The sequence below is a fragment of the Xyrauchen texanus genome, chromosome 34 (assembly GCF_025860055.1).
Source record: "Xyrauchen texanus isolate HMW12.3.18 chromosome 34, RBS_HiC_50CHRs, whole genome shotgun sequence".
NCBI classification, from domain to species: Eukaryota; Metazoa; Chordata; class Actinopteri; order Cypriniformes; family Catostomidae; genus Xyrauchen; species Xyrauchen texanus.
The window spans coordinates 8991275-9014554 of record NC_068309.1 but is presented as its reverse complement, the minus strand read 5'-3'; the positions used below and the strand labels follow the sequence as shown (position 1 = coordinate 9014554).

Here is a 23280-nt window from a genome sequence, read left to right as displayed (position 1 = left end):
ACATTTCTGGTTCCTTGACCCCTACAGTAGGTCTCACTCAGTAACTCATTCAAATTATTGTTACCATGGTAAGTAATATCTGGAATTTTGTTTTCAATCCCAAGAGCTCAGGGTGCTTCCCTTCTTTTTACACTGCTTTCCAAGTCACTGTGTTAAGAGGAAACAGGACTTTTAAACTTTTTGTTTAAACTTTTTTTCAAAAGCACCAGATTTTGGGTAAGTGACCTCGTCCCCACATCACTGTGGATCAATACGTCTCCAAGCTTATCACAGAACAGCACTAACTGTTTGACTAAACCCCCTCTAGGTACATATAGGGAGGTTAAAAGAGACTATGACCAGTCATGGCAAACTCTCGTACTTGTTTTAGTTTTGTATGAGCTGTGGAAACTACGTGTGTCAGTGTGTCCTAAAGCAGATGGAGTGTTTGCAGTTTACAGAGTGTTTCGCGAAGTGTGTTTCTTTTTCAGCGTACACCTACACTAAAGCATGGAAAGACATGTGGATCGGCCATCTTTACGGGACGGGGTAATGTGGTCTCAACCTACTGTATTCACCAAAGACAATGGATACATTCTCAGAAATATTACAATAGTTTGATTTAGATGAATAATGAACACATTTGAGTAGATCTACTGTATATTTACATTTAAAATGATGCCACACAAACTGAATATGCCTAAACTACAGAAAAGTTTTCTTCTATTTATTCCACAAGGAAAGATATTTATTAAGAAAATCAATTACTAATCAGTAACTCACTTACTAGTAGCGTATCAATTCTGATTGTATTTGCGAATGTTAGGAATGTGCAGTGGTTTTGTTTTAAAGGATACGAGAGTTTATAGTTTACAGAGAGTGTTTTTTGAAGTATTTGTTTCTTTTTCAGTGTACACCAATACTAATGCATGAGAGACATGTGGATCAGCTATCTTAACAGGACAGGGGGCTGTGGTAAGTCTCAACATATTGTTTCCATAAAAGACTGGAGACATTCTCAGAAATATTTCAATTGTTTCATTTAGATGTTCAGTGAACATATTTGAGAAATGCCAATTGTGTTGTGTTTTGTTTTGTCAGTAAATGGAGAATGGATACACATCTGCTAAATTATGATGTGCCCGTCAAACCAAAAATTCCCAAAAGGTTTTAAATCGACTCACAATTATGTAAAGTATTGCCACACAACAGGATTATGCCTATACTCTAGGAAATTTTGCTTCAAATTTTTTCCACAAGACAAAGTATTTACAGAAATACCAAATCATTAACCCACTGTGGCAGCATATCAAAATCTATTAGATTGTAAGTTTTTAGGAAAGTGTAATAAGAAGTGTCATTTTGTTGTATTTGGGGTTTTTTCCGATTAGTTTAATTTCATCAGTAAATGGAGAATAAATATCCATTTGTAGAATGATCATGTGCCTGTCAAACCAAACAATCCCCCAAAAGGTTTAAAATGGACTTCGGTCATGTCTACACTAATACATTTTCATTTGAAAACACATTGTGTATTGTGAATGGCATTTCCCTCCACTGACGTTCGAAAATGCTCTCCAAATCCACATACTTTGGAAAATGATGACGTTAGGAAACTTAAAACATTGTTGTCAAACTGAAACGGATTACTTTGGATGTGGACTTGGGTTCTTTTAGAATATCAAGATCACAGAGTTCTAAAAAGCCCTTCCCATAAGCAACATGAATTCTAGAACTACCAATTTTTGGAGATCATCGAGCTACTTGAAGCAACTGTTGAATCAACTGCCATTTCGATTTTTACATGGAATTCCCCATTTGTAATTACAGACCTGACAAAAGTATGAATATAAAGTTGTCAATTCTTAATGGCAGTAATTCGGGAGTGACTTGAATGCAGAATAAGTAATAGATCAATCTCTCCTATTAATGGAATATTACGTGGGGTCCAGGGCACAATCAGTAGTTTAGATCAGCCAATCTGAGACCAGCTGCACTGTTCCCCCAGTGCCCATCCACTCCACTAAAAATGGTGCAAACAGAAAACTGTAATCTAACTACAGGTGGATAACGTTTGCACATAAACTAGAGTGTGAGCCAGCTAATAACAGAGACAGAAAGGCCAACATATGTCAGCCTAGTTTTAAATGCTTGTAGTTGTTCACTGTTTTATTGTGAGGGTTTACTGTAGATAAGAGGTCAGAATTCATTGCCATTAGGAACTTATCTGCTTGCAAATGTGCTACAACAGGTAAATATGCTAAATGATGCTAAGTGGTTTTCTCTGAGGTGAGAAACAAACTCGTTTTCCCCTTCTAATTAAGTTTCTTTTTCTTAACTGACCAGTTTCATTTTTAAGACCAGTAGATTTTGTTAGTTGAAGGAGTTTTACATGTTTTCAATAGAAAAAAAGAAAGTGATTTTTGCAGTGAGTTAGCAAACATAGAGCCAATGGTTAATGTTTACATGACTAAACTGGTATACTGTATAATTGCTCATTCCCATCTCCATTCTTTCACTCTTATTTCTCCCATCGTTCTTCCTAGACTGTATCTGCTTCTTGTCCTCCTGAGCTGTGGAGTGTGACAATGGTGTTTGTATCCTGTGTTATCAAACGCCATTATCACACTAAATAGCCACGGTGAGACCTCACAACCTCCTCAGCCAATCAGCACAGAGCAACAGTTCTCACAGCACTTTTATGGACTTCTTTGGAATATGAGATGTCGACCATTGTGTCTTATTGTATGAATGTGTATGTATGTAGAGAGAGGCTTTATTTTGTCTATGGCGGATTGGTTGATAGATTGGTGGTTGGCAAAAATAGATGGCACAGCAAGATGGCATGTCTGCTATAGGTATGCCTACTGACCCATTTATCTATATTAGACACGTTGATGTATAAAGTATGCATATTGTGTTCCCTTGTACACAGTCTAAATGACTTAGCATGGTAACCCCAAGACAATTAAAACAATGTATATATGGATAGCCAGTTTCCCCCGAGTTTAGTTGTTTGTATGGATGGATTGCTATCAATAAATTCAAAATGCTCAAATAAAGCCTAGAATCAATAAAGAAAAATATGTTTATTTATATACAAATCATTCACACATGGGTATCATTCAAAGTCAAAAGAGCAGGATCGTGGTTAAATTAAGCCAAGCATTTGATAACCTTTGAGCCTCAAGCCACAGTTAGTAAAGCAAGCTTAACCTCACGATGTCACAACCACATTGATAAGACTATATTTGCATAAATCTACATCAGTATACATTGCAAATGCAACACGTTCAACTGAATACAGTTTGCAACATCACAGTGTTTAAAGTAAAAGACATTTCAGGCGATTTGTGCAGCCGAAGTGTTTCAATAACAAATAAAAAAAAGAGAGGACAAATACTACATTGCTTTAGAAATGTGAATGTGTTTATATATAGTAATGAGGCAATAAGTCATATGACTTTGGAGAGATGATTGAAACATGAAGGTGGAAGGTTTGTCATGCTTGCTGGGGCAAATCAACAGCTGTTTACTAGGGCAAGAGTACAGAGATTTCCATAGCATCAGATTCAACACCTTATCCTACAGTTCACCATGAGACAAAAGGTCAATGTTAACTGTATGAACTCTGCTCGAGAGAGAGAGAGAGACAGAGAAGAGTAGCACAAAAACTCAAGTATTGTAACAGGACATCTCATTTAAACATACATGTACATCTTATCATTCAAAATTAGCAGCTTCCATTCACCATACAACATTAAATTGTAACAATAATCTTTTTCTTTGTTGCATATTCTTTTCACACATAAAGTTCATATGTTTACACTTGAACATTTTACATAAACTTTACTTATTTTATTGCACTTATAATAATAAATGTGATAATAACATTAGCAAGTGTTTCCTATGTTACAACAGTATACAGTATACTGGCATATTTATCATACTAAAATAACAAAAGCTAAATGTAAAAAATAAGCTGTTAGCAGCACTGACACATTAAAAAAAAGAATACTAATTAAAAAAAGTGAAATTTGTTCAAATTTGTTAACATGACCTATCAGTGAACAATACTATTACAACTCTAACTTCTACATTTAAAAAAAATTTTTTTTACATTAAAAGTTGTGTATGTTATCATTAGTTAAAGGTTCTGTGTGCGATTTTAGCTATTCTATAATTCCCATAAACTGAGTTGTTAGATTAGCCACACCCCTTTCCGCACTCCAAAAATACCACATGAGGTTTATTGAGACCCATATTGAACAGAAACCATTGTCAAAAACAACAGCCGCAAAATAGCGCCCTCAACTGAAACGGTTATGAGCAACATGGCATAAAAATGGCATTATGCCAAAATAATTATCTGCAACCACAATAGGCCTACTAGGAGAAGGTGTCATTGTCCGTGGCCTGTGGACACATTTCTGTGTGATATCTGTGCGATATTAAGATATCTTAATATCTTTCACCCCCCCACACACACACAATATTTACACCACGATCAATGGAAACATATATATTCTACATACTGTAACCCCCACCACCCATCCCCAATGTTCAAGCCAAATCTTCACCCTTGATAGAATTGTATAAAATACACAGTAAATCAAATAGAATGAAATAAATCTCAACAAAAAGTAACTCTCCAAAATTTCCTTACAGATGAATGTCATCTCTTTCAGCATCTTAAGATAAAACAGCTCAGAAACACATTTGTCCCTGAGCAAGACAACAATTCCTAATGAGTCTTTAAACTCTTTTTATCCTAAAAGCAAAAGTTCAAGGATTCTATCCAATCAGGATTTGCCATTCAGAACTGAGCCAAAGGTCTTTTTCTTGAGCACAGGTTGTCCTTTTGGCTTTGGGGGAACAACGGATTGTTTTGATTTGGGTTGCAGGGACGTCAAGCCCAGCAGCTCACAGTACCGGTTACACTGATGCAGAGCTTTGAACTGATCAATGAAGGAAGTGGCACAGTTTCCTCTGAATCCCTTATACCTGGTCAAATATAAATTATTATTATTATCCTTATATTGCTTTAAAGGGTAACACTTTACAATAAGGTTCTATTTGTTAACATTAGTATATGCATTAGGTATTATGAACTAACAATGAATAATATTTTTTTTTTGCATTTATTAATGGTAATTTATAAATATACATTTGTTTATTTTGAGTTCATGTTAGTTCATAGTGCATTAACTAATGCTAACATATACAGCTTCTAATTTAAAAAATGTAACCAAGATGAATAAATAGTGTGAAAGTTTTGTTCGTCGTTTGTTCGTGTTAACTAATGTAGTTAACTAACGTTAACAAATGCAATCTTACTGTAAAGGGTTACCCTTTAAAGTAACTAATTATACCTTTTATAATAATATTTTGATTAAATTTATTTAATTGATTTATTAGCTGGATTTATTATACTGTACATTTTAAATATATTTTAAACCACATTTTTAGATACCTACCCTTTCTTACAGGTGGCTATCCCAACATCTGTCAGTTTCATACCAACACCTGGACATTAAAAGAGAACAAATATTGTGTAAAAACACTTTAAAGTACAGTGTGCAAAGTATGCATCAGGTACAAACAGTCAAAACAAAGCGACTTAAAGGGGTCATGACATGCCTTTTTATAATTTTAATAAAATGTTCCTTAAGGTTTAATTATATTATATTATATATATATATATATATATATATATATATATATATATATATATATATATATATATATATAATCATTATTACCCTCGGTTTTGCTGCTTCTCCTTTAAGTCTTGTCAGTAAACGGCCACTGTTCTGGTTGGCTCTCTGCTCTTGACTGACCTGCACTCTCTTTGCCATCTTACTGCTCGCCGCTACTTAGCGGGCTATAAAAGTGATTAAAGGTAAAGTAGGCATTGAAGTGTTGTTGGGGAAGTGGTCAGATGAAAATGTCTACCACAATGTGACATCACAATGTGGAAGAAGTAGAGAACAAGTAATTTTGGCAGCTTGGTTTCAACAAATGTTCTTTTTGCAGTGTAGAGGAAGTTTTGAGTTCTGAAACTTACAGTATGTTTTCATAGTACAATGACATAAATTTGATTCCTCATGTCATGACCCCTTTAAAGTACACAACTTACAAGTTTAGCCCCCCTGGAGCAAACTCGTGTTAAGTGTCCAGCTCAAGGCCACAATGGCATTAACTTTATGGAACACCCCTTGTGGGTCTCAATCTTCAACCTTCTGGTTACCATTTTAGAGCTTTAAACACTACGCTACCCCATTGTTAATGTTCAGTGATGTTGAACGTGTTGTGAAATGGAATTATGTTATTTACCCTGCATATCGGTGACCAACAGGTTGCCTTCAGTCTGGGTGTAGACCCAATGCTGAAAAGCGCAGCATTTCTGACCCGCCTCAGAGTCTTTGTGCATCAGATTGATCTCCTTTCCGTCCTTCACAGAGTACTTCACAAAGTCACCCAGCAGCTCCTCCTCAAGAGTGGCATAAGGGATGTCACTAGAAGGCCGGTGGACCAAATAAATAGGGATGATCCTAGGAAATTGACAACAGGACATTTAGATCCTTTTGGCTTTCCATACATCACAGAAAGATAATGTAGAAAATATCTGTTTATATCAGGGTTCCTGCACCTGAACCAATGACTAGGAAAAGTTTGTAATTACAGGATAATGATTTATAAAAATAATTGGTAACACTGTATAATAAGGTTCCATTTGTTAATCTTAGTTAACTACATTAGTTAACATGAAATAACAATGAATACACTTTTACAGCATTTAATAATCTTGGTTAATGTTAATGTCAACATATATTAATTCATTTTTAAATCAAAAGTTTTATATGTTAGCATTAGTTAATTGCACTATGAACTAACGTGAACTAACAATTAATAAATTAATAATTATAATTAATGATTAATAAATGCTGTAAAAAACGAATTGTTCATTGTTAGTTCATGATACCTAATGCATTAACCAATGTTAACGACTGGAACCTTATATAAAGTGTTTCTTAATAATTTTATAGAGATCACACTCCCAAACAGAAATTTCAAGCCGATTAAATATTTCATTGCTGTGCATACCTGTAACTAGAAAATCGTATTTTTACTATAGTAGTTTTTGTAACACTTTACAATGAGGTTGTATTTGTTAACATTAGTCAATTACATCAGTTTACATGAACAATAATTTTACAAAACGTATTAAAGGAATGTACTGGGTTCAACATAAGTAAAGCTCAATCAAAAATATTTATTGCATAATGTTGATTACCTCAAAAAAATCATACTGACTCGTTTATTTAGAAGAAAAAAAATTGTTGCAATAAGGCACTTACAATGGAAGTGAATTGTGTCAGTCCATAAATGTTAAAATACACATTGTTTCAAAAGTATAGCCGCAAACATTTTGCTTGATAACATGATTTTATTGTAATAAAATTGCTTACTAACCTTAACTGTGTAAACTTATATACAATACCCAGAATACAGGGTTTTGTTGTCATGGCAACAAAGTTTTAATAATGTATATAACTTTACGAGATAAGGCAAGCAAGCGATTTGTTTTAAATCACATAAAATATTTGCGTTTTATGGCTATACTTTTAAAACAATGTGTATTTGAATGTTTATGGACTGACCCCATTCACTTGGAAATCAATACTATGCCACAAATGCTGTTAATTGAGCATAACTTGTACTGAACCTGAAACCTCCCTTGGTTCATGTAAATTCCAACATATAATAACACATTATTAAAATTAAAGTTGTATATGTAAATATTGCGTGAATTGTTATGAGCTAACAATTAACAATTGTATTTCTATAAATTAACATTAACCAAGATTAATAAATGCTGTTAATATTGTTCATTGTTACTTCATGATAATTAACACAGGTGCACTCTATAATTATGTAAATTATGAGCACTCACATTTAAATGAAACTCCAGTCATATCAGTAACCTTATAAAAGCTGTTTTATTCTACATGGAGAGGGTCCACACATGGAGGCTGCCATGTTAGAATCACATGACCAGCCGAATACTACTCGCTTAATCTCAGTAACTGTCCTGTTATTTGACACTTTCACTCATTGATTAAACGTAATCATGGCTGACTGTGAATACTAAATTTCAACAATGGCATCTGAAACTGAAAACTATTGATTTTAAAAGATGCTGCATCCACACCACTAGGTGTCAGTGTAAGTTCAAGATGACACAAAGACAAAAGTTACTGAGTGCATCTTTAGTTTCCATGACTTTTCCAGACCTGAATAACCCAATTTTATATTTCCATATTTTCCTAGGCCATGGGAGCCCTGTTATATTTTTTTGGAATATGATTATTTTAATTATGATATCAGCTATCAATAGTTTATAGATGGTAACAATTGGATGTATTTTTTATACTTACTCTGGAACCTCTCCAAATGATTCTGCAGACTTAGCCACACAGTGGTAGGCCTTGATATATTCCCTGGCAGTGTTCTGCACATGACATTCCTGAGAAAAATAGAAAAGCAATTGATCGCTGTTATCATTCTTACATTGTTAGTTTAATTTAATCATAATTAGGTCTCTGTTAGAAAATCTTTTGGTTAACTTTCACATATCCTTGAGGAAGTCTGTTCTCACCTCTACAGCCAGGCTATAATTCTTCTGAACAAGTTCTTTATTATTTTTGGCCCCATAGCCAATGGCATTGTGCACTTTCAGGACACAGGGATGGCTAGGGTTGAAGCGTGGTAGATTGCTTGCTCTAAGCATGGTCCTGAATGCCTTTCGGTGCATGCCTTCACCAAAGTGGACCTTCTCTGTTACAATGCTAGCCGGCTGATTCTCTCCAAAATACTGATCCGATAGAAAATCTTCCTTGAATAGAAGCAGACTGCATTGAATACTCTCTTCTTCCCCATCCACAATCCTGGGCTCAACTGAGAGATATATTGGGTGGGTAGGAGAGAAATGTTGCAGGTGAAACTTCAAAACCAAACACTCCAAAATGCCATTAAAAGTTGCAGCTGTCAGATTTTAATAACGCTAAAAGTAATCTTTTATCTATCATACTGTGAATAGCTTTTCTAATCTTAAGGGGCATTCAAACCAAACTCGTTCTAGCATAAAAACTAAAAAAGCTAGATACAGTGCAAAAAATAGAACAAAATGTAGGTGTCATGAGACACCTTTTATTAAAGTTGAAGTACTTTTGAACTGGACATGGAGAGATGTGACGCAAAGGTCAAAAAAACGTTTTGTCAGTAAGAACGGCCCCTTAGGAACAGCATGTTTTGAACGGATCATGAAATTCAGGCCATATTTACCTGGTTGATCATGATTTGGGATGACAAGTTCCATAAGCACTGAAATGAAAATAGAGACAATGTGTGTAGTATTTTTGTGTGTATTCTTGACTGTCCTCTCATTTGTACAGAGATGAGGAGGACTGGTTTCCCAGACACATACAGAAAGTCCCTAAAATTCTGAAATACATGACTAGTAGGGCTGGGAGTCTATTCCGAAAATAATCGATTTTTCATTGAGTTGTTGGGAATCGAAAGTTGACTCAACCTAGGAGCGTGGCTTGATCTTTTGTTATTCATCTACCAATCATAAATATGCTGTATATTGCACTATTTATTGTAAGATTTCTCTCAATTATTCTGGAATCGAGCAGCCCTAATGAATATCATTGTAAATGTAGGTAAATTCACTATATATTTATGGTTGTAAGAAAACTGAGCTGGGCAAAAACAGATATTATCCCATAAAATAATACGTCAGCTAAATCTCACACAGGCCTACTACTTCTCCTGGTCATTGGGTGCATTAGCAAATGGAATATCTTAATTTATATTCTCTTAAATTAACAGCAAGGTTCAAGTTGTGTCTGGGAAAACAACCTACTATGCCTTACCCTCAGAGGTGAGGTGGTACTCTGCGGTAGAAACAGAAATGTTACAGGTGGTCAGGCTGCATTTGTACAGTCCCAGGTCTTTACTGCAGGCCTTTATAATGGTCAGTTTGAATCGGTCACCGTCCCCTTCTCTGCAAAAAATTTAGGTTTTTACATTCTAAGTAAACCAGTAGCTCTCCACTGAGTACTTTGTTAAGACAGTTAAGTAAATCATAGTTTTACAAATTAGCATTGCATAGGTCAAACTCAGTAGTCTTTGCAGACGATAAAGGAATGGTGTACCCGAAAATGAAAATTTGCTGTTCATTTACTTACCTTCATGCCATCCCAGATGTTTGACTCCGTAGGTCCAAACCTTTAAAGCTCAAAAAGCACATGAAGGCAACATAGTAAGTAATCCCTAAGATTCCAGTGGTGAAATCCATGTCTTCAGAAGCAATATGATGGTGTGGGTGAGAAACAGATCAACATTTAAGTAGTTTTTTTACTATAAATTATCCTCCTGATTTTAGTTTCTCACGCAAACCTATCATATCACTTCTGAAGACATGGATTTAACCACTGGAGTCGTATGGATTACTATTATGCTGACTTTATGTGCTTTTTGAGCTTCAAAGACTTGAAACAATTTGACTTTGTATGGACTTGAAATTATGAAAATAATCTTTGTTTGTGTTTTGCTAAAGAAAGTAAGTCATACACATCTGGGGTGGCATGAGGCTGAGTAAATTTTCATTTTGGGGTGAACTATTCCTTTAGCCTTTAGTAACATGTAGTTTACAAAACAAATGCTCCAGAATGCAGGAGTATTTTAGAGTTCATATCTGAGGCATAGTCAGCATTCAGTAAGAATGAATCAGACTGTTATGTAAATGATTCATTATGCTCCCACTCCAACTCATAGCTGAATCACTAGTGTACTGATGTTCACTCTGGTCTTTGCCAAAAATTTACAGAAAATTCAGACACACTCAGAGCGCCACCAAGTGGAAAAAGTCATGTGATTTTGCATTTGTACTTGCTCAGTTAAAGGGTTGGTTCGGCCAACAATTAAAATTATTTTATTTACTCACCCTCATGTGGTTACAAACCCATATATTGTGTGTGCATATATATATATATATATATAAATGAATTTCTTCCGTTGAACACAAAGATGTTAGGCAGAATGTTAGCTTCAGTCATCATTCACCTAATAAATGTAAGCGCAGCGTAGTTCTTGTTGGAAGACTAGCAGCTGTACATCATCGCACCATTAGCTGGGTAATTCCCAGCCAATCACATGTAAGCCATTGCTTTATAAGTCTGCTCACAATCTATCACATTGCTGTTTCAGTGTGCTAACACGGCAACCTCCACCACCCCACCACCACCAGTTGAGTCCCGTCCTGCACGGGGGTAGGCTCCTCGCCCCTGCCTCCTATCTCCGGCAGGATATGACGGTTCCAAGTACTACAACTTCGGACCGGTAGACGGGGTTAACGCCAAAGAGAGCCATTACTTTTCTGTTTTATAATCATCAAATAAATGTAATCTGCAATTTCACTCAAGTCTGCGAGTCTTTCTTATAGAACGTATGGAAAAAAGAAAGTAAACAATGAAAGTGAATGGTGACTGAGGTAAACATTGTGCCTAACATCTCCTTTTGTTATTCCAAGGAAGAAAGTAAATCTTACGAGTTTAGACCAGTATAAGAGTGAGTAGTAAATGATAACAGAATTTTCATTTTTGGGTGAACTATCCCTTTAAGTCCATTTGGATATTCCATTTTTAACTACTGTAGAGTTAGAATAGGAGATGGTGCAAAACAGGGGCTGATGGTAAAAAAATAATCCTCTCACCCTTTTCTGCTCTCTGATAGCACAGTTTCCTCTTTAGTCCACTTAATGGTGGCATCAGGTGGGACCGGACTGAACCGGCACCAGAGGCAGATGTTCTGGTGGGCAGCAGGAAGTGGATCAGCCTGGATCTCTGAGACCACACGAGAAACCACAACTGCAAGAAAAATAATTATTAAATAAATAAATACATATTTTTTGTGTCATAATATATTTAATATATTAATATTTCAATATTTATATCTACTCTCTTAGATTTAAAAATGTCCTGTTACAGATGGTGTGGCATTGTGATTATACACACCGGTCCCTTATCAGGCTAATTAAGCCTCCGAGAGGGATAAAGGCAGATGGCAGACGGTGGTGCGATGAGAGAGAGATCGTTTATGGACATGTCCGTCATGTGTGTTTTTTGTCTTTTGTTTAAGTTTATTTTTAAAATATTATTTATATTGACAAGCCGGTTCTCGCCTCCTCCTTTCCATTGAATACATTACACTGGTGCCGAAACCCGGGAAGGAGGACAGATGCCTGTCACGGAGTCCTCGACACTGCCGTCCACCCAGGGGAGCGCCGCTGCCATCCACCGGGGAAGGGAGTAGACCGACCGCCCGGACGCGGTGAACGGCCGCCGTCCGCGAGGCGAGTGGAGACTGGACTCCCCGACCGCCTGGAGCGATAGAGCCGCTGCCAGGGGCGAAGGAGAGCCCTGCCATCCCCCACAATCGCGGAGGGGTCGAAGGAAGACTGCCGTCCGCTAGGGCAGGAGGGAAGTGTCTCCCCGACCGGCTGGAGCGGTAGGGCCACTGCCAGGGGCGGAGGAGTGTACCCACGAGTCGCCGAGAACTTGAAGGGGGCGTTCTGACCGCCGGGAGTCATGAGTCTGACTCCGGTCCGCCCGGGAGAAGCGACTGTCGTCCGCCTGAGAGGGTGGAGAAGTGATCAAGGACCGGCGAGAGGGTTTTTTTTTTTCATCTCTCTCTCTCTCTCCTCTCTCTCTCTCACTGCCGCTCTGGGTTGGCCTTTTCCCTCTCGTTTAAATTTTACAGTGTTTTTTGGGGGGGGGTACTACATTGTTACAGGAAGTATACCCCCCATTTTAATTATTTCTGTTTCCCTCCCCTAGTCCAGGTAGATGGGGATGACCTGCAGGCAGACCGGCTTAAAGCACACCCTCCCCTAGGAGGCTCCCCAGCCGGAGAGAATGAGGGAGGAATGTGGCAGGGCAGAGGGCGGGGCCGGGTTGTGATTATACACACCCGGTCCCTTATCAGGCTAATTAAGCCTCCGAGAGGGATAAAGGCCGATTGCAGACGGTGGTGCAATGAGAGAGAGATTGTTTACGGACATGTCCGTCATGTGTGTGTTTTGTCTTTTGTTTAAGTTATTTTAAGTTTTTAATATTATTAAAATATTGTTTATATTGACAAGCCGGTTCTCGCCTCCTCCTTTTCATTGACTAGGTTATAGATGGTTTTGGCTCAATTATGCTCGTGTTCAGAAGAAAAAAAAGAAATTTTATAATCCGCATTTGGCAGCCTGGACATTTGGCAGCCTGGACAATCACAAAACTTCTCCATTTTTTGGCACAGTTTAGCATTTGGACTTTGAAGGGCAGTTTTGTATTATCAACATTATCAACATTTTGTGTATGATAAGAAATGTGCTGATGGCTTGACTTTTAAAGGAACAGTTCATCCAAAAAATGAAAAGTATGTCATTATTTACTTACTAATGTCTTCAAAACTGTATCACTTTTTTCTTTTGTGGAACAAAAAGGGAGATGTTCGGTAGAATTGTAGTCCCAGTCACTATTCACTATCATTGCATCTTCTTTCATACAATGAAAGTAAATGGTGAATGAGGTTACAATCTTGCCTAATATTTCATTTTTTGTTCCATAGAAGAAAGTTATACAGGTTTTGACCAAAATGAGGGTGAATAAATGACTCATTTTTTGGGTGAACTAACCATTTAGATTGAAGAAACAATGAATGGATTTGAAGAACCTTCTTTTGGTGGTGGAGTCTTCTGGTTGATGGCCTCACTGTAAGATGTCATTGTGGCACCTTCGCCATCTTTTCTTGCTTGGTGAAAAATTGCAGGCAGCTGTGGTCTTGTCCTTAATGGAATAGCTCCAGACAGGTTGCTTGCGATTCGCCTACGCTTGATGTCCTCATTCAGCATGCTGGGTGAACGAGCGCTTTGAGGATCTGGGCCGCATGTGTTATCTCCCATATTGGCCATGTTACTTCCCCTGGTGTCTGCTTTGAGTTTTACAGGGATGGCTTTCTGAGCAGAGGTGGCAGGGTCCATTTTGGCCACAATCTTTAGACTGGCCTTTACTTTGGGTCTCACTGGCATGACTTTCTGTGTTTTATCAGTGTTCACAAGATCCATCTTAGTGTGACGATGAGATGCTGGTTTATCCAGACCATTCGATGCCAAATTTACTTCAACTTTCTCTGTCTTGCCATTTGCACTCTTCTGATTGGTTCTGTTACCTACATCGGTTGATAGATCATTCTCAGGTTTTGCTGCCCCATGTTGTGTGGGCTTCTTTTTCTTTTTCATCTGGGTTTTGGGAGTGATCTTCTCAGTGATGACAATGGTTTCAGTGACCGTAACAGCATGGTCCTCACAACCTGCTTTTTCTTTTTCTTGGGATTGCGAATGAAGATGGTCTTTGCTCTTTGTATGAATCCCATGCTGCTGGTCACCTGATTTCTCCATATGTTTATACTGCATTTTAACATCTGAAGAAGTCTTTGAGGTTTTGTGAGGCATGTTTGCGTGGTTTGAAAATGACAACAGACTCTGGTCTAGTGTAAAATCTCTGGAGTCATCCAAATCTAGAGTGACATATGCAACACGTTTGTTCTCCAACACTATAAACTGCTCTCCTGTGAGTAAAAGTAACTTAGAAAGCTCTTTACTAATGACACAGGTATCTCGGTTCTCTGTTTTTGTTGTAGTATCCTTAATGGGAAGATCATCTGAATCTCCACAAGATAAAGATAATGACTGGCCTGGAGAGGTGTGAAAATGGTCTCAGAGGAATCGTCACTACTGATTGATTTTTTACCTTGCTCAATTGATGATATCTCAGTATCATTAAAACTCCCTTTCAGACGAAGACCTAAGTCAGATTTTGGACCATCATCTTTCGATACACTATTATGAAGGAAAGTACTTCCAATGCTCAGTGGGGCAAACGGCATAATAAACTGCAGAATTTGATTACTTCCCTCTCCTGGCTTCATAGAAAAGTCCTCGCAAATATATGATCCATTTCCCTCAATGAACTTCTCATTTGTAATCACACCATGGGTCTGCTTCAGTTGTCCCGCCTCAAGAGACACATGACTGTTCGATTGAGAGGGATATGTGGGGCGATTACTGCCGGATCCGTGACGTTCAGCGCTTACACTCCCGGTCGTTAGATTCTTGTCACTGGTGTAAGCTGAGATCCTTGAAGAACCAGAGTTGCTTTCACGATCGTCCTCAAAGACCAGCCTGAGTTGGGACACTCTGTCTCTTGATACTGCCGACAGAGCATTTATCTCCGTCTGAAAAAGTTAAAGTATCTTTATCTTAAAGGCCATGGAAAGAGGCAATGCACTACCCTGAAACAATAAAATCAGAGGTAGACCACACAGGTATAACAAAAATTTGATTAGAAACCCAAGCCATTTTGGCCTGTATTCATTCAAAGTTATTGTTTGTTTACATACCTCACTGAGGCGAGACTCCCCCTACTCCAAAAATCCTTACACTTATGTGCTGAAGCCTAAAGCCACATGCAGTTGGTAAAGGAAGGGATCATCTCTATTATAGAGATCAGAGCTGCTATGTAACGTAAGTTAACCAATCAGAGCTTTCGCACTGCCTCAGGAGCATGTAGGATTGGAGAGACTGTTGTACAGTAAGAGACCATGTGTCTAAGTAGGGGTCATATTTCCGCCCCCAGCGGTGCCTGTGATCCCACCCCTTGTCTCTCTGGTTCCTCTTTTGCTCTGTGGGCTATTATCATTCTCCACCCTCTATAATTTGTCATAATTTCTGTTTATCAGTGTTTTTCTCTCCACCTCATATTTCCCTAACAGCCACAGCTGTCTGTCATGTGTGTATTTGTGCAATGCCTTAAGATAAAGGAAGAGGGACAGAGAGTGTTTAGGTATCAGTGTTTGTGTTAGTACGTGCATATGGTTGTGTTTTTAACTTAATCAAACTTTGGGGACAAAAGTGCCAAAATCGCAGTGTCCCCAGAAGTAAGATTAATCTGACAAAGCTTCCATTTGGGTATAGATTCAAAGTAAAAAGTTGTTTGTACCCTGAAAAAATGTGTGTGTGAGCCAGCAAGAAAGAGCACACTATAAAGTGGCATTGGCATTGGTATGACTGAGCTCTGCCAGCACAAAGAGTAACAAATAAAGTCACAATGAAAGTGTTCCAATTATTAACTATAAACCTCACTATATTTTGACAGTGTTCTGAAAACAAGACTTAATATCTCATGCAATTTTGATATGAATGTAATTTACTAGTCTCACCTTTGCTCTCCAAAGCTCCCCAGAGATGTCCTGTCTTCCATATTGTTTGACATTGAACTCATTTTCAGTACACACACAGGACATTGTTGCATTAAAAGTATCCAAAACTGCGTTCATCTCTAGTCTATGGGATTCAGACTCAACTACAGTCTCTGACAAATGCACTTTTTTCTCCATAGTTTTATTGTCCTGGCTGTCTGAGTCAGATTGAGAAGCAAAAAAGTCTTTATCTGCCTTTTTAAAAAGATTTCCATTAGTCTTATCGGTCTTATCAGCTAGTCCTCTGCCCAGGTCTATGCCTGCTCCTGGTTCTTGATGGTTCAGAGACAGACATGCCTGTCCAGCGTTGTTTGTAATATCTGGACTTGTCCTCTGCTCCAATGTGGTGTCCTGGATGGCCATACTGAGCTTAGAGCTAGTGTCTGAAGTGTTTCTTCTTGAAACAATCTTCCGTATAGGTGTTAACTGTTCAGAACCAGTCTGAAATTGCGCTACCCCAGCTGTCAGTGGATGGCCATCTTTCAACCGGTGGAAACCTTAGCTCCCTGTCCTCAGTGTGGTGGTCAATTGAAATGTTCTCTCTTCTGGGGAAATCCAAGGCTTTTGTGTTGTCAATTGACGACCTCACTCATCTAAAATAGCACCCTCATCCTCTTCACCTGCCAGGAACTGGCAATCATCCAGCCACAACTCGTCACAAGACTCACCATCACGTTTTGTCTCTGTGAAATTTAAGTCACCCCCATCGTTGTCTTCAGAATGATTGACTAAATCTCCAGCATGGTGACTAATTTGAGACAGTTCCTTTTCATCTTCTTCCCTAATAACTGGGAAATAAATCACAGTCCATTGGAGGCTATAAATTAAGACAAGATTGCCATAATTCTCAATCACGTTGTCCATTCGTGTATCATTATTACACTCAGCCACTGGTTTCATCCTACTGAGTTCCATTGATAAATTTGCATCAAACATTCTATCAACACTGTAAAAATAAATTCTGTGATATTCTGATTCTACTAAATCAGGTTCTGTATTGATTACAAGATTCTGATCTGTGTTGGTCAAAGCACAAGTGCAGAAACCAACAGCTGAGGTAGCTGTGTTGTCTTCTGGGTTATTTAGAGTCTGAGCAAAGTCACTGTCCTTGACTGGCACATCAGCTGTTTCCAAGACATTGTTTGTCAACTCCACAGAATCTAAAGAAAATGCCTTTGTCGAGATTTTCAGAGTGCCTGCTTCATGCAAATCAGCCAAATATAATGTACCGTCAGTCTCAGAGTCATCTATCTTTGGTATACAGGATGTCTGGACATTAGTTGTCGTCTCCATAGAATCTAATAATAAAAAAGGAATTTGTTACGTCTGTTGGGATGTTTAGAGTGTCTGCTTCATGTAAATAAGCCACAGAGGATCATCAGCCTCAGGATCCTCTATCTTTGGTATCTTAAGTGTCTTGGAAACTTAGTCCATTGCAATGTAGTGCATTTCTGGGTAAGTATTGAAGGAAGCCACCTCTTGAACAGCTAGATCGACATCTTTTAGCATATTCTGGCAGGCCTGGATGAGTAAATCTAAAGAGAAGTAAGTAACAGTTGCTTTGTCTGCTGTTGAACATGGTTGGTCTGGGCTTGGTTCTACATCATTAACAATTTGACTAATCTCATGTAGAAAACTTACATAGACATACTGGTATAAAGTGGAGTCTGAGCACATTTCATCTTGTTCTACAGAATAAGAAAATTTACTCAAATTGACTTGCAAAAGGACTCCAAAAGGACACCTCATCTGGAACTGCATTCATGTTTGTCATTTTGATTTCTGCTTGTCATATTGTCTACATCAATAGGACTCTTAGATGTTTGATGCTGTAGGTCAAGGATACTGTCAATCTTCTTTACAGCAACAGTATCAAAGTCACGATAATTAACTTTATAGTTGTTTGGATGATTTCTAGTTATTTCCAGCATTCCAGTAAAATCAGAGAGCTGTGTTAAGACTAAATCTGATGCATAATCATATATTCTTTCCTCTTGAGTTTTAGATTTCTCTATCTCCATGGTCTTGTCTTAGCTTGGACCTGGCATTGATCCTGAGCATTCTGAGGTTGGATCCGGGTGGCAATAAGGGGGTGGACTGAAGTCGTTATCTGTCTGGTTGTTCAGTACCCGGTCTGAGTCATCTCGCTGCAAGGGCACTGAAGCAAGAGAAGAGTTGACAGCATTAGTGTCCAAGAGCTGCAGATTGTCTGGGGTGGTCATGTCGACCCGCTCAACTGTCATCTCCTATCTCTCTCTGGGTTAATGTGTCACTGCAGAGGAGGAAAGGGGAGAAGAGAAAGGGAAAAAAATAATGGATATGACTGAGGTCATTTAAATAACAAACTTTCACCATCATTATGGCTAATCTATCCTCTTTACTAACAGTATCATAGTGCTGGGTTTTTTAGACACATGGTACCTTGGTATTTGGCATTCTTTGAAGTACCTTGGAATACCATGTAAATACCATGGCATATGAATATGGTAATCATTCAGTTCCATGGTATGAATGAATATGCCATGATATTGCAATCTAGCACCATCATTTTGCCATGGGGCAGTACTTTTTTGGTAAGAGTTCCTAATTGCTGGACTAAAGCAGCCCAGTCATTATCAATCAGTGGCTTTGTTTATAACCCTAGAGAACTGCCTACCTAGACAGAATTTTAGGCATCATAGGCAAATTAACCCTTAATGCATGGATGTTTCACCAAACATTATTACATACTCTGGTCTTTAGAAGTAAAATGCCCAGATAGTGTCACATTTTCAAGACAATTAGTTTTATTTTTTATATATTAATAACAATTTAATAACATATAACAATTATAACAAATATAGAACAGGATTCATTACTTCCACACTGAAATTTCATGAGTCACAACTGGCTGTCAAACACAGTGAGTTACACTTAAACACAAGCTACACATATGCATGTTCTCAGGCACTTTTTGAGTCTAAATATATGCACAACTTACAACACAATTTGAGTAGTACACCCAAATGACAATATTCAAAGCATACTGTTCATGTGTCACACTTGTTATACTTTACTTCCATGTTGTTTCTTCAAATAGCACTGTCAAATGTACGTCAACTCAATCACTGATACATCAGCATCATCTTGAGTAAGCAATATAAGCATAACTGTAGTTCTAGTGGGAGACTCGCAGCTGTACATCATCATGCCATTATCTAGGTAGCTCCTAGCCAATCATATGTCAGCCATTGCTTTAAAAGCCTACTCTCAATTTAACTCTTTGCTGTTTTAGTGTGCCAACAATGCAACCTCCACGTCCCCACCGCCACCAGTCAAGTCCCGTCCTGCACGGGGTTAGGCTCCTCGCCCCCTGCCTCCTATCTCCAGCAGGATCTGACAGTTCGAGTATCAGTCTCATCGGACCACCAGACGGGGCTTACGCCAAAAGAGAAAAATGTATTCTGTGGCTCTATATCATTTCATCAAATAAATGTCAAGTACATTTTACCAAGCCTGCGAGTCTTTCTGACAGAAATAGCATGTATAATGTGCATGTGTACACGTATATGGAATATTGATAATTCAACATTGTCACACAGAAAATCAATGTGATAAGGCAGTCATTTGTATGAATATAGTACTAACTCTTTTGTCTTGTAATAAACAAAGAAATATATATCCTGCGATAGAAATGGATATGAAATAATCATAAAAAATATATATTTATGGAAGCGCATAAAAAAACAAATTACACAATTGCATATGTAGGGTCTTTAATGACCATATACCCTTTTGGTATGCAAGCAGTAATATATACAAAAAATTAAAATAAATAGCGTTTAGTGTAGAAGAGAAAAGTTGAGGAATACTAAAGAGGTGTAGACATACTACTCCAAAAAATTATTTTCAATACATTGTATTTTTGTGAGAGATGTATGAGAACTGTGCATTAATAAAAATAAAACAAATACAAATATTCAACCATATGTTTGTCATTACAAACAGTCCTGTATCATTGCCTAACCGTGTTACACTGCAAGAGATAATTCATTGGTCAAATATTTTTCCACCTAGATTTGTATCAAACCATGTATGTGCATGTTCCCTACGACTCCAGAGCTATTGGATGAATATGACTCAGACCAGTTTTTCCTACCCACATGATATATTTTTTAAATTTCTTTAAAGTTGTCATCGCGCTTTTCAAGCAGATGCAAGATGCCATAAATAACTTGAGACGTACTAAAAGTCATAGTAAATAAATAACTTGCATATTTAATAAAAAAACTTGCAAAAATAAAAATCTTAAATAATACATTTTGTTGTATTCAAAACACAGGCTTTTGTGAGCTAATATCGAAACCGGTGATAAAATCAGGCATAAACAATTAAAAGGCTGAATCCGCATATTGTCAAGTAATCTGTGTATTACAATAAAAAAAAAAACTAAACAATAATAAATTATGTCATTTTAAAACAGTTTGGCCATTTCTTGTCAGTATTTCATGAGAAGTCACAGTAAAAATAATGGCTAAGAACATGCTAAGAAAATAGCCTCCCTCATTTCTACAGAACTCATTAATTCAGCTTATCTTTGGGAGTTTTTTTTTTTTCGTGATTCAATTACAAGTTAGTACACATAAAACCTGACAACATTTGAGAGACCTCAACTTGAATATATCTGTCATGACAGACCAAGTCCAAATATCCAACACTGAAAGCAGGTAGCGTTCAGCATCAGATCCTCTGCATTCAGAGCAGAAATGGTTTGAAAATCCCCTTAAAGTAATCCACATACCTTTTTTTTTTTTTTTTGAAAATTTGAATTTATTTCCATGCAAGGGTGATGTAGGTCTGGAGATTATGAGGTGCACATAAAAGTCTTGAGGTTTGAGGAGATGTTTTATTTTTAGTACATGTCCCTCTATGTGGGTTACCTGATAGCAGTGACGTGCCTTGACAGACCATTTTTCACTCAACGGCTATATTTGCCTGCCTTACGTTCATCAGAGTTGACAAACATGAAATGTTTTCATTTTTCAGCCAGTGAGAGATTATTAACGTTAGAACATTGGAAGGGAATTTGACATTGAGAGGTATTTTACTGCATCGCAACACTGGCGGGACGAGTGTTTATCCCCTATCAGTACTCTATCACAGACAGGGGGATTTTAACCCCCATGTTCTGTTGTGATAGACTTAAAGGGATAGTGCACCCAAAAAAGGAAAATTCATCATTTACTCACCCTCGTGTTGTTCTAAACATGACTTTATTTCTTCAGTGGAACACAGCAGGAGATGTTAGGCAGGATGTTAGTCTTTGTGTTAGTCATTGCATCTTTGTGCATACTGCAACTGAGGCTTTTTGCCGTAACTTTTAGCCTAACATCTCCTTTCATTTATCACAGAAGCAAGTAATGTTTAGAACAACATAAGTGTGAGTAAATTATGAATTTCAATTTGTGTTGTGCAGACACAAAAGTTTTGGTTCTCTTTTACTAGACAGTGTGTCTTGTTACAACATTGGGTTCTGTTTATAACTCTATCCGGAAAAACTACATTACCCATAATTCAATGGATAAGACACAAAACTACTTCAACTCAAGTAGTTCAAATTAAATAGCTCAAAATACACAAAAGGTGCACTATCCCTTTCAGTAAATCACAACTAAACAAAAATGCAGAGGGTTAGGTTTATGCCAGGGTTAGGTTTAATATTTGCACATTTTCAGCACAAAGAAAATGTATTTTCTTACATTTTCTTACCTGATTTTCACACTGGAGGAGAATTTCCCCTCATATGGCTTGCCACTATAATTAAATAGAACAACAAATAGGGAATGTTACATCATTCAGATTGTGTTTGTGAGAGTGTGTGTAGTGGAACATTTTGTTATTTTGTAATAATGAGAAACGTATGGGCTGGTCATTGACAGCATTGTGTTGGAAAAAGGAACAGGTGCGGAGAGGCTGTAGGTCTTGTAAACGCAGCATGACCATTGCTCTGTGTTAAACAAGGCATGATGAAGTTTCTTGTGTGTATGTGTGTGTGCTCCCATAAAAGTCTGAATGGAACAGTTGCTGGGCAGATATGGGTCTATTATACAAACACACACTGATACACACAGGTTTGTTTTTCTATAGTGGGGGAAACTTTCAATTGACTTCTATTATTTTTATATTGAGCTATTGAGATTTGATATACCCTAACCCTACACTCACCCATAAAACATGTCATTCATAAAAGTTCCCCATTCCCCATCCCTTGAATGTTTGTTAATTAAATATTTTGGCAAATTTAATTATGTGTTCAGGTACCAATAAGCATGCCTTACTCTCAGCTCCATGTAACTCTTTTTATTTTGCAGAATATATTTAAACAGATTTTCCCTCAAAATATGTATACAAAAAAGACAGAAAAAAATGGCAATGGCCTAGCAAAGACCAGCTTCTAATTAGAAATTGTTCTCAGATCAGCTTTTCCATTGGTGACACTTACCAACAATTTTCTGCACATAAATTATTAAAAGAGGGTCTTTGTTGAACAGAACACAGACAACCTTTCTATACACTATTAAATCCAAAAGGCTCTGTAAAAGCACTGAGGTTATGAAAAATAACAACTGTAAGGGTTTAATTGTGTTGTTATTGCCAGTCCGGACAAATGCTTAGAGATTTAGTCCAGTTTTCGAAAAGAACCTGAAGCATTCATGAGTGTATGGAGATATGGAGCTCATCCAGAGTGTCAACTTACTAAAGTCAGTTAAATATAACCTCACTAGGATGAGTTGTTGCACAGGGCATCTGAATGGCTGGCTACAACCTCCGAATCACTGGATACACAATATACGTCCATGGGGAGGTGAAAAGGACTGACTTCTCATTCTTACGTCCCAGCTGCCTTCACAAACAGCAAAAAAATCACTCTTTTGATGAATATATACTTTA

General features: G+C 37.6%; 1 protein-coding gene across 1 annotated transcript; it reads right to left on the bottom strand.

Annotated features, from left to right (window-relative positions):
- Window positions 1–2626: 2626 nt before the first annotated feature.
- alpk2 (alpha-kinase 2) lies at window positions 2627–14545 on the bottom strand. The gene is made up of 9 exons (XM_052103698.1): window positions 13768–14545; window positions 11762–11915; window positions 9921–10051; window positions 9328–9366; window positions 8642–8940; window positions 8421–8509; window positions 6316–6533; window positions 5457–5505; window positions 2627–4983 (listed from the first exon to the last, which is right to left on the bottom strand). The coding sequence occupies exons 1-9, from the start codon at window positions 14543–14545 to the stop codon at window positions 4782–4784; spliced, it is 1959 nt and encodes a 652-aa protein (XP_051959658.1). The 3' UTR covers window positions 2627–4781.
- Between the last annotated feature and the right edge of the window lie 8735 nt (window positions 14546–23280).

Coding starts and splice junctions, on each gene's coding strand:
- alpk2 (XM_052103698.1), bottom strand. CDS start 14,545: ATGCCTCACAAAACCTCAAAGACTTCTTCAGATGTTAAAATGCAGTAT. Junction 10,052..11,761: donor CTATCAGAGAGCAGAAAAGG/GTGAGAGGATTA, acceptor AATTTTTTGCAG/AGAAGGGGACGGTGACCGAT. Junction 6,534..8,420: donor TCATTTGGAGAGGTTCCAGA/GTAAGTATAAAA, acceptor TCAATTTCCTAG/GATCATCCCTATTTATTTGG.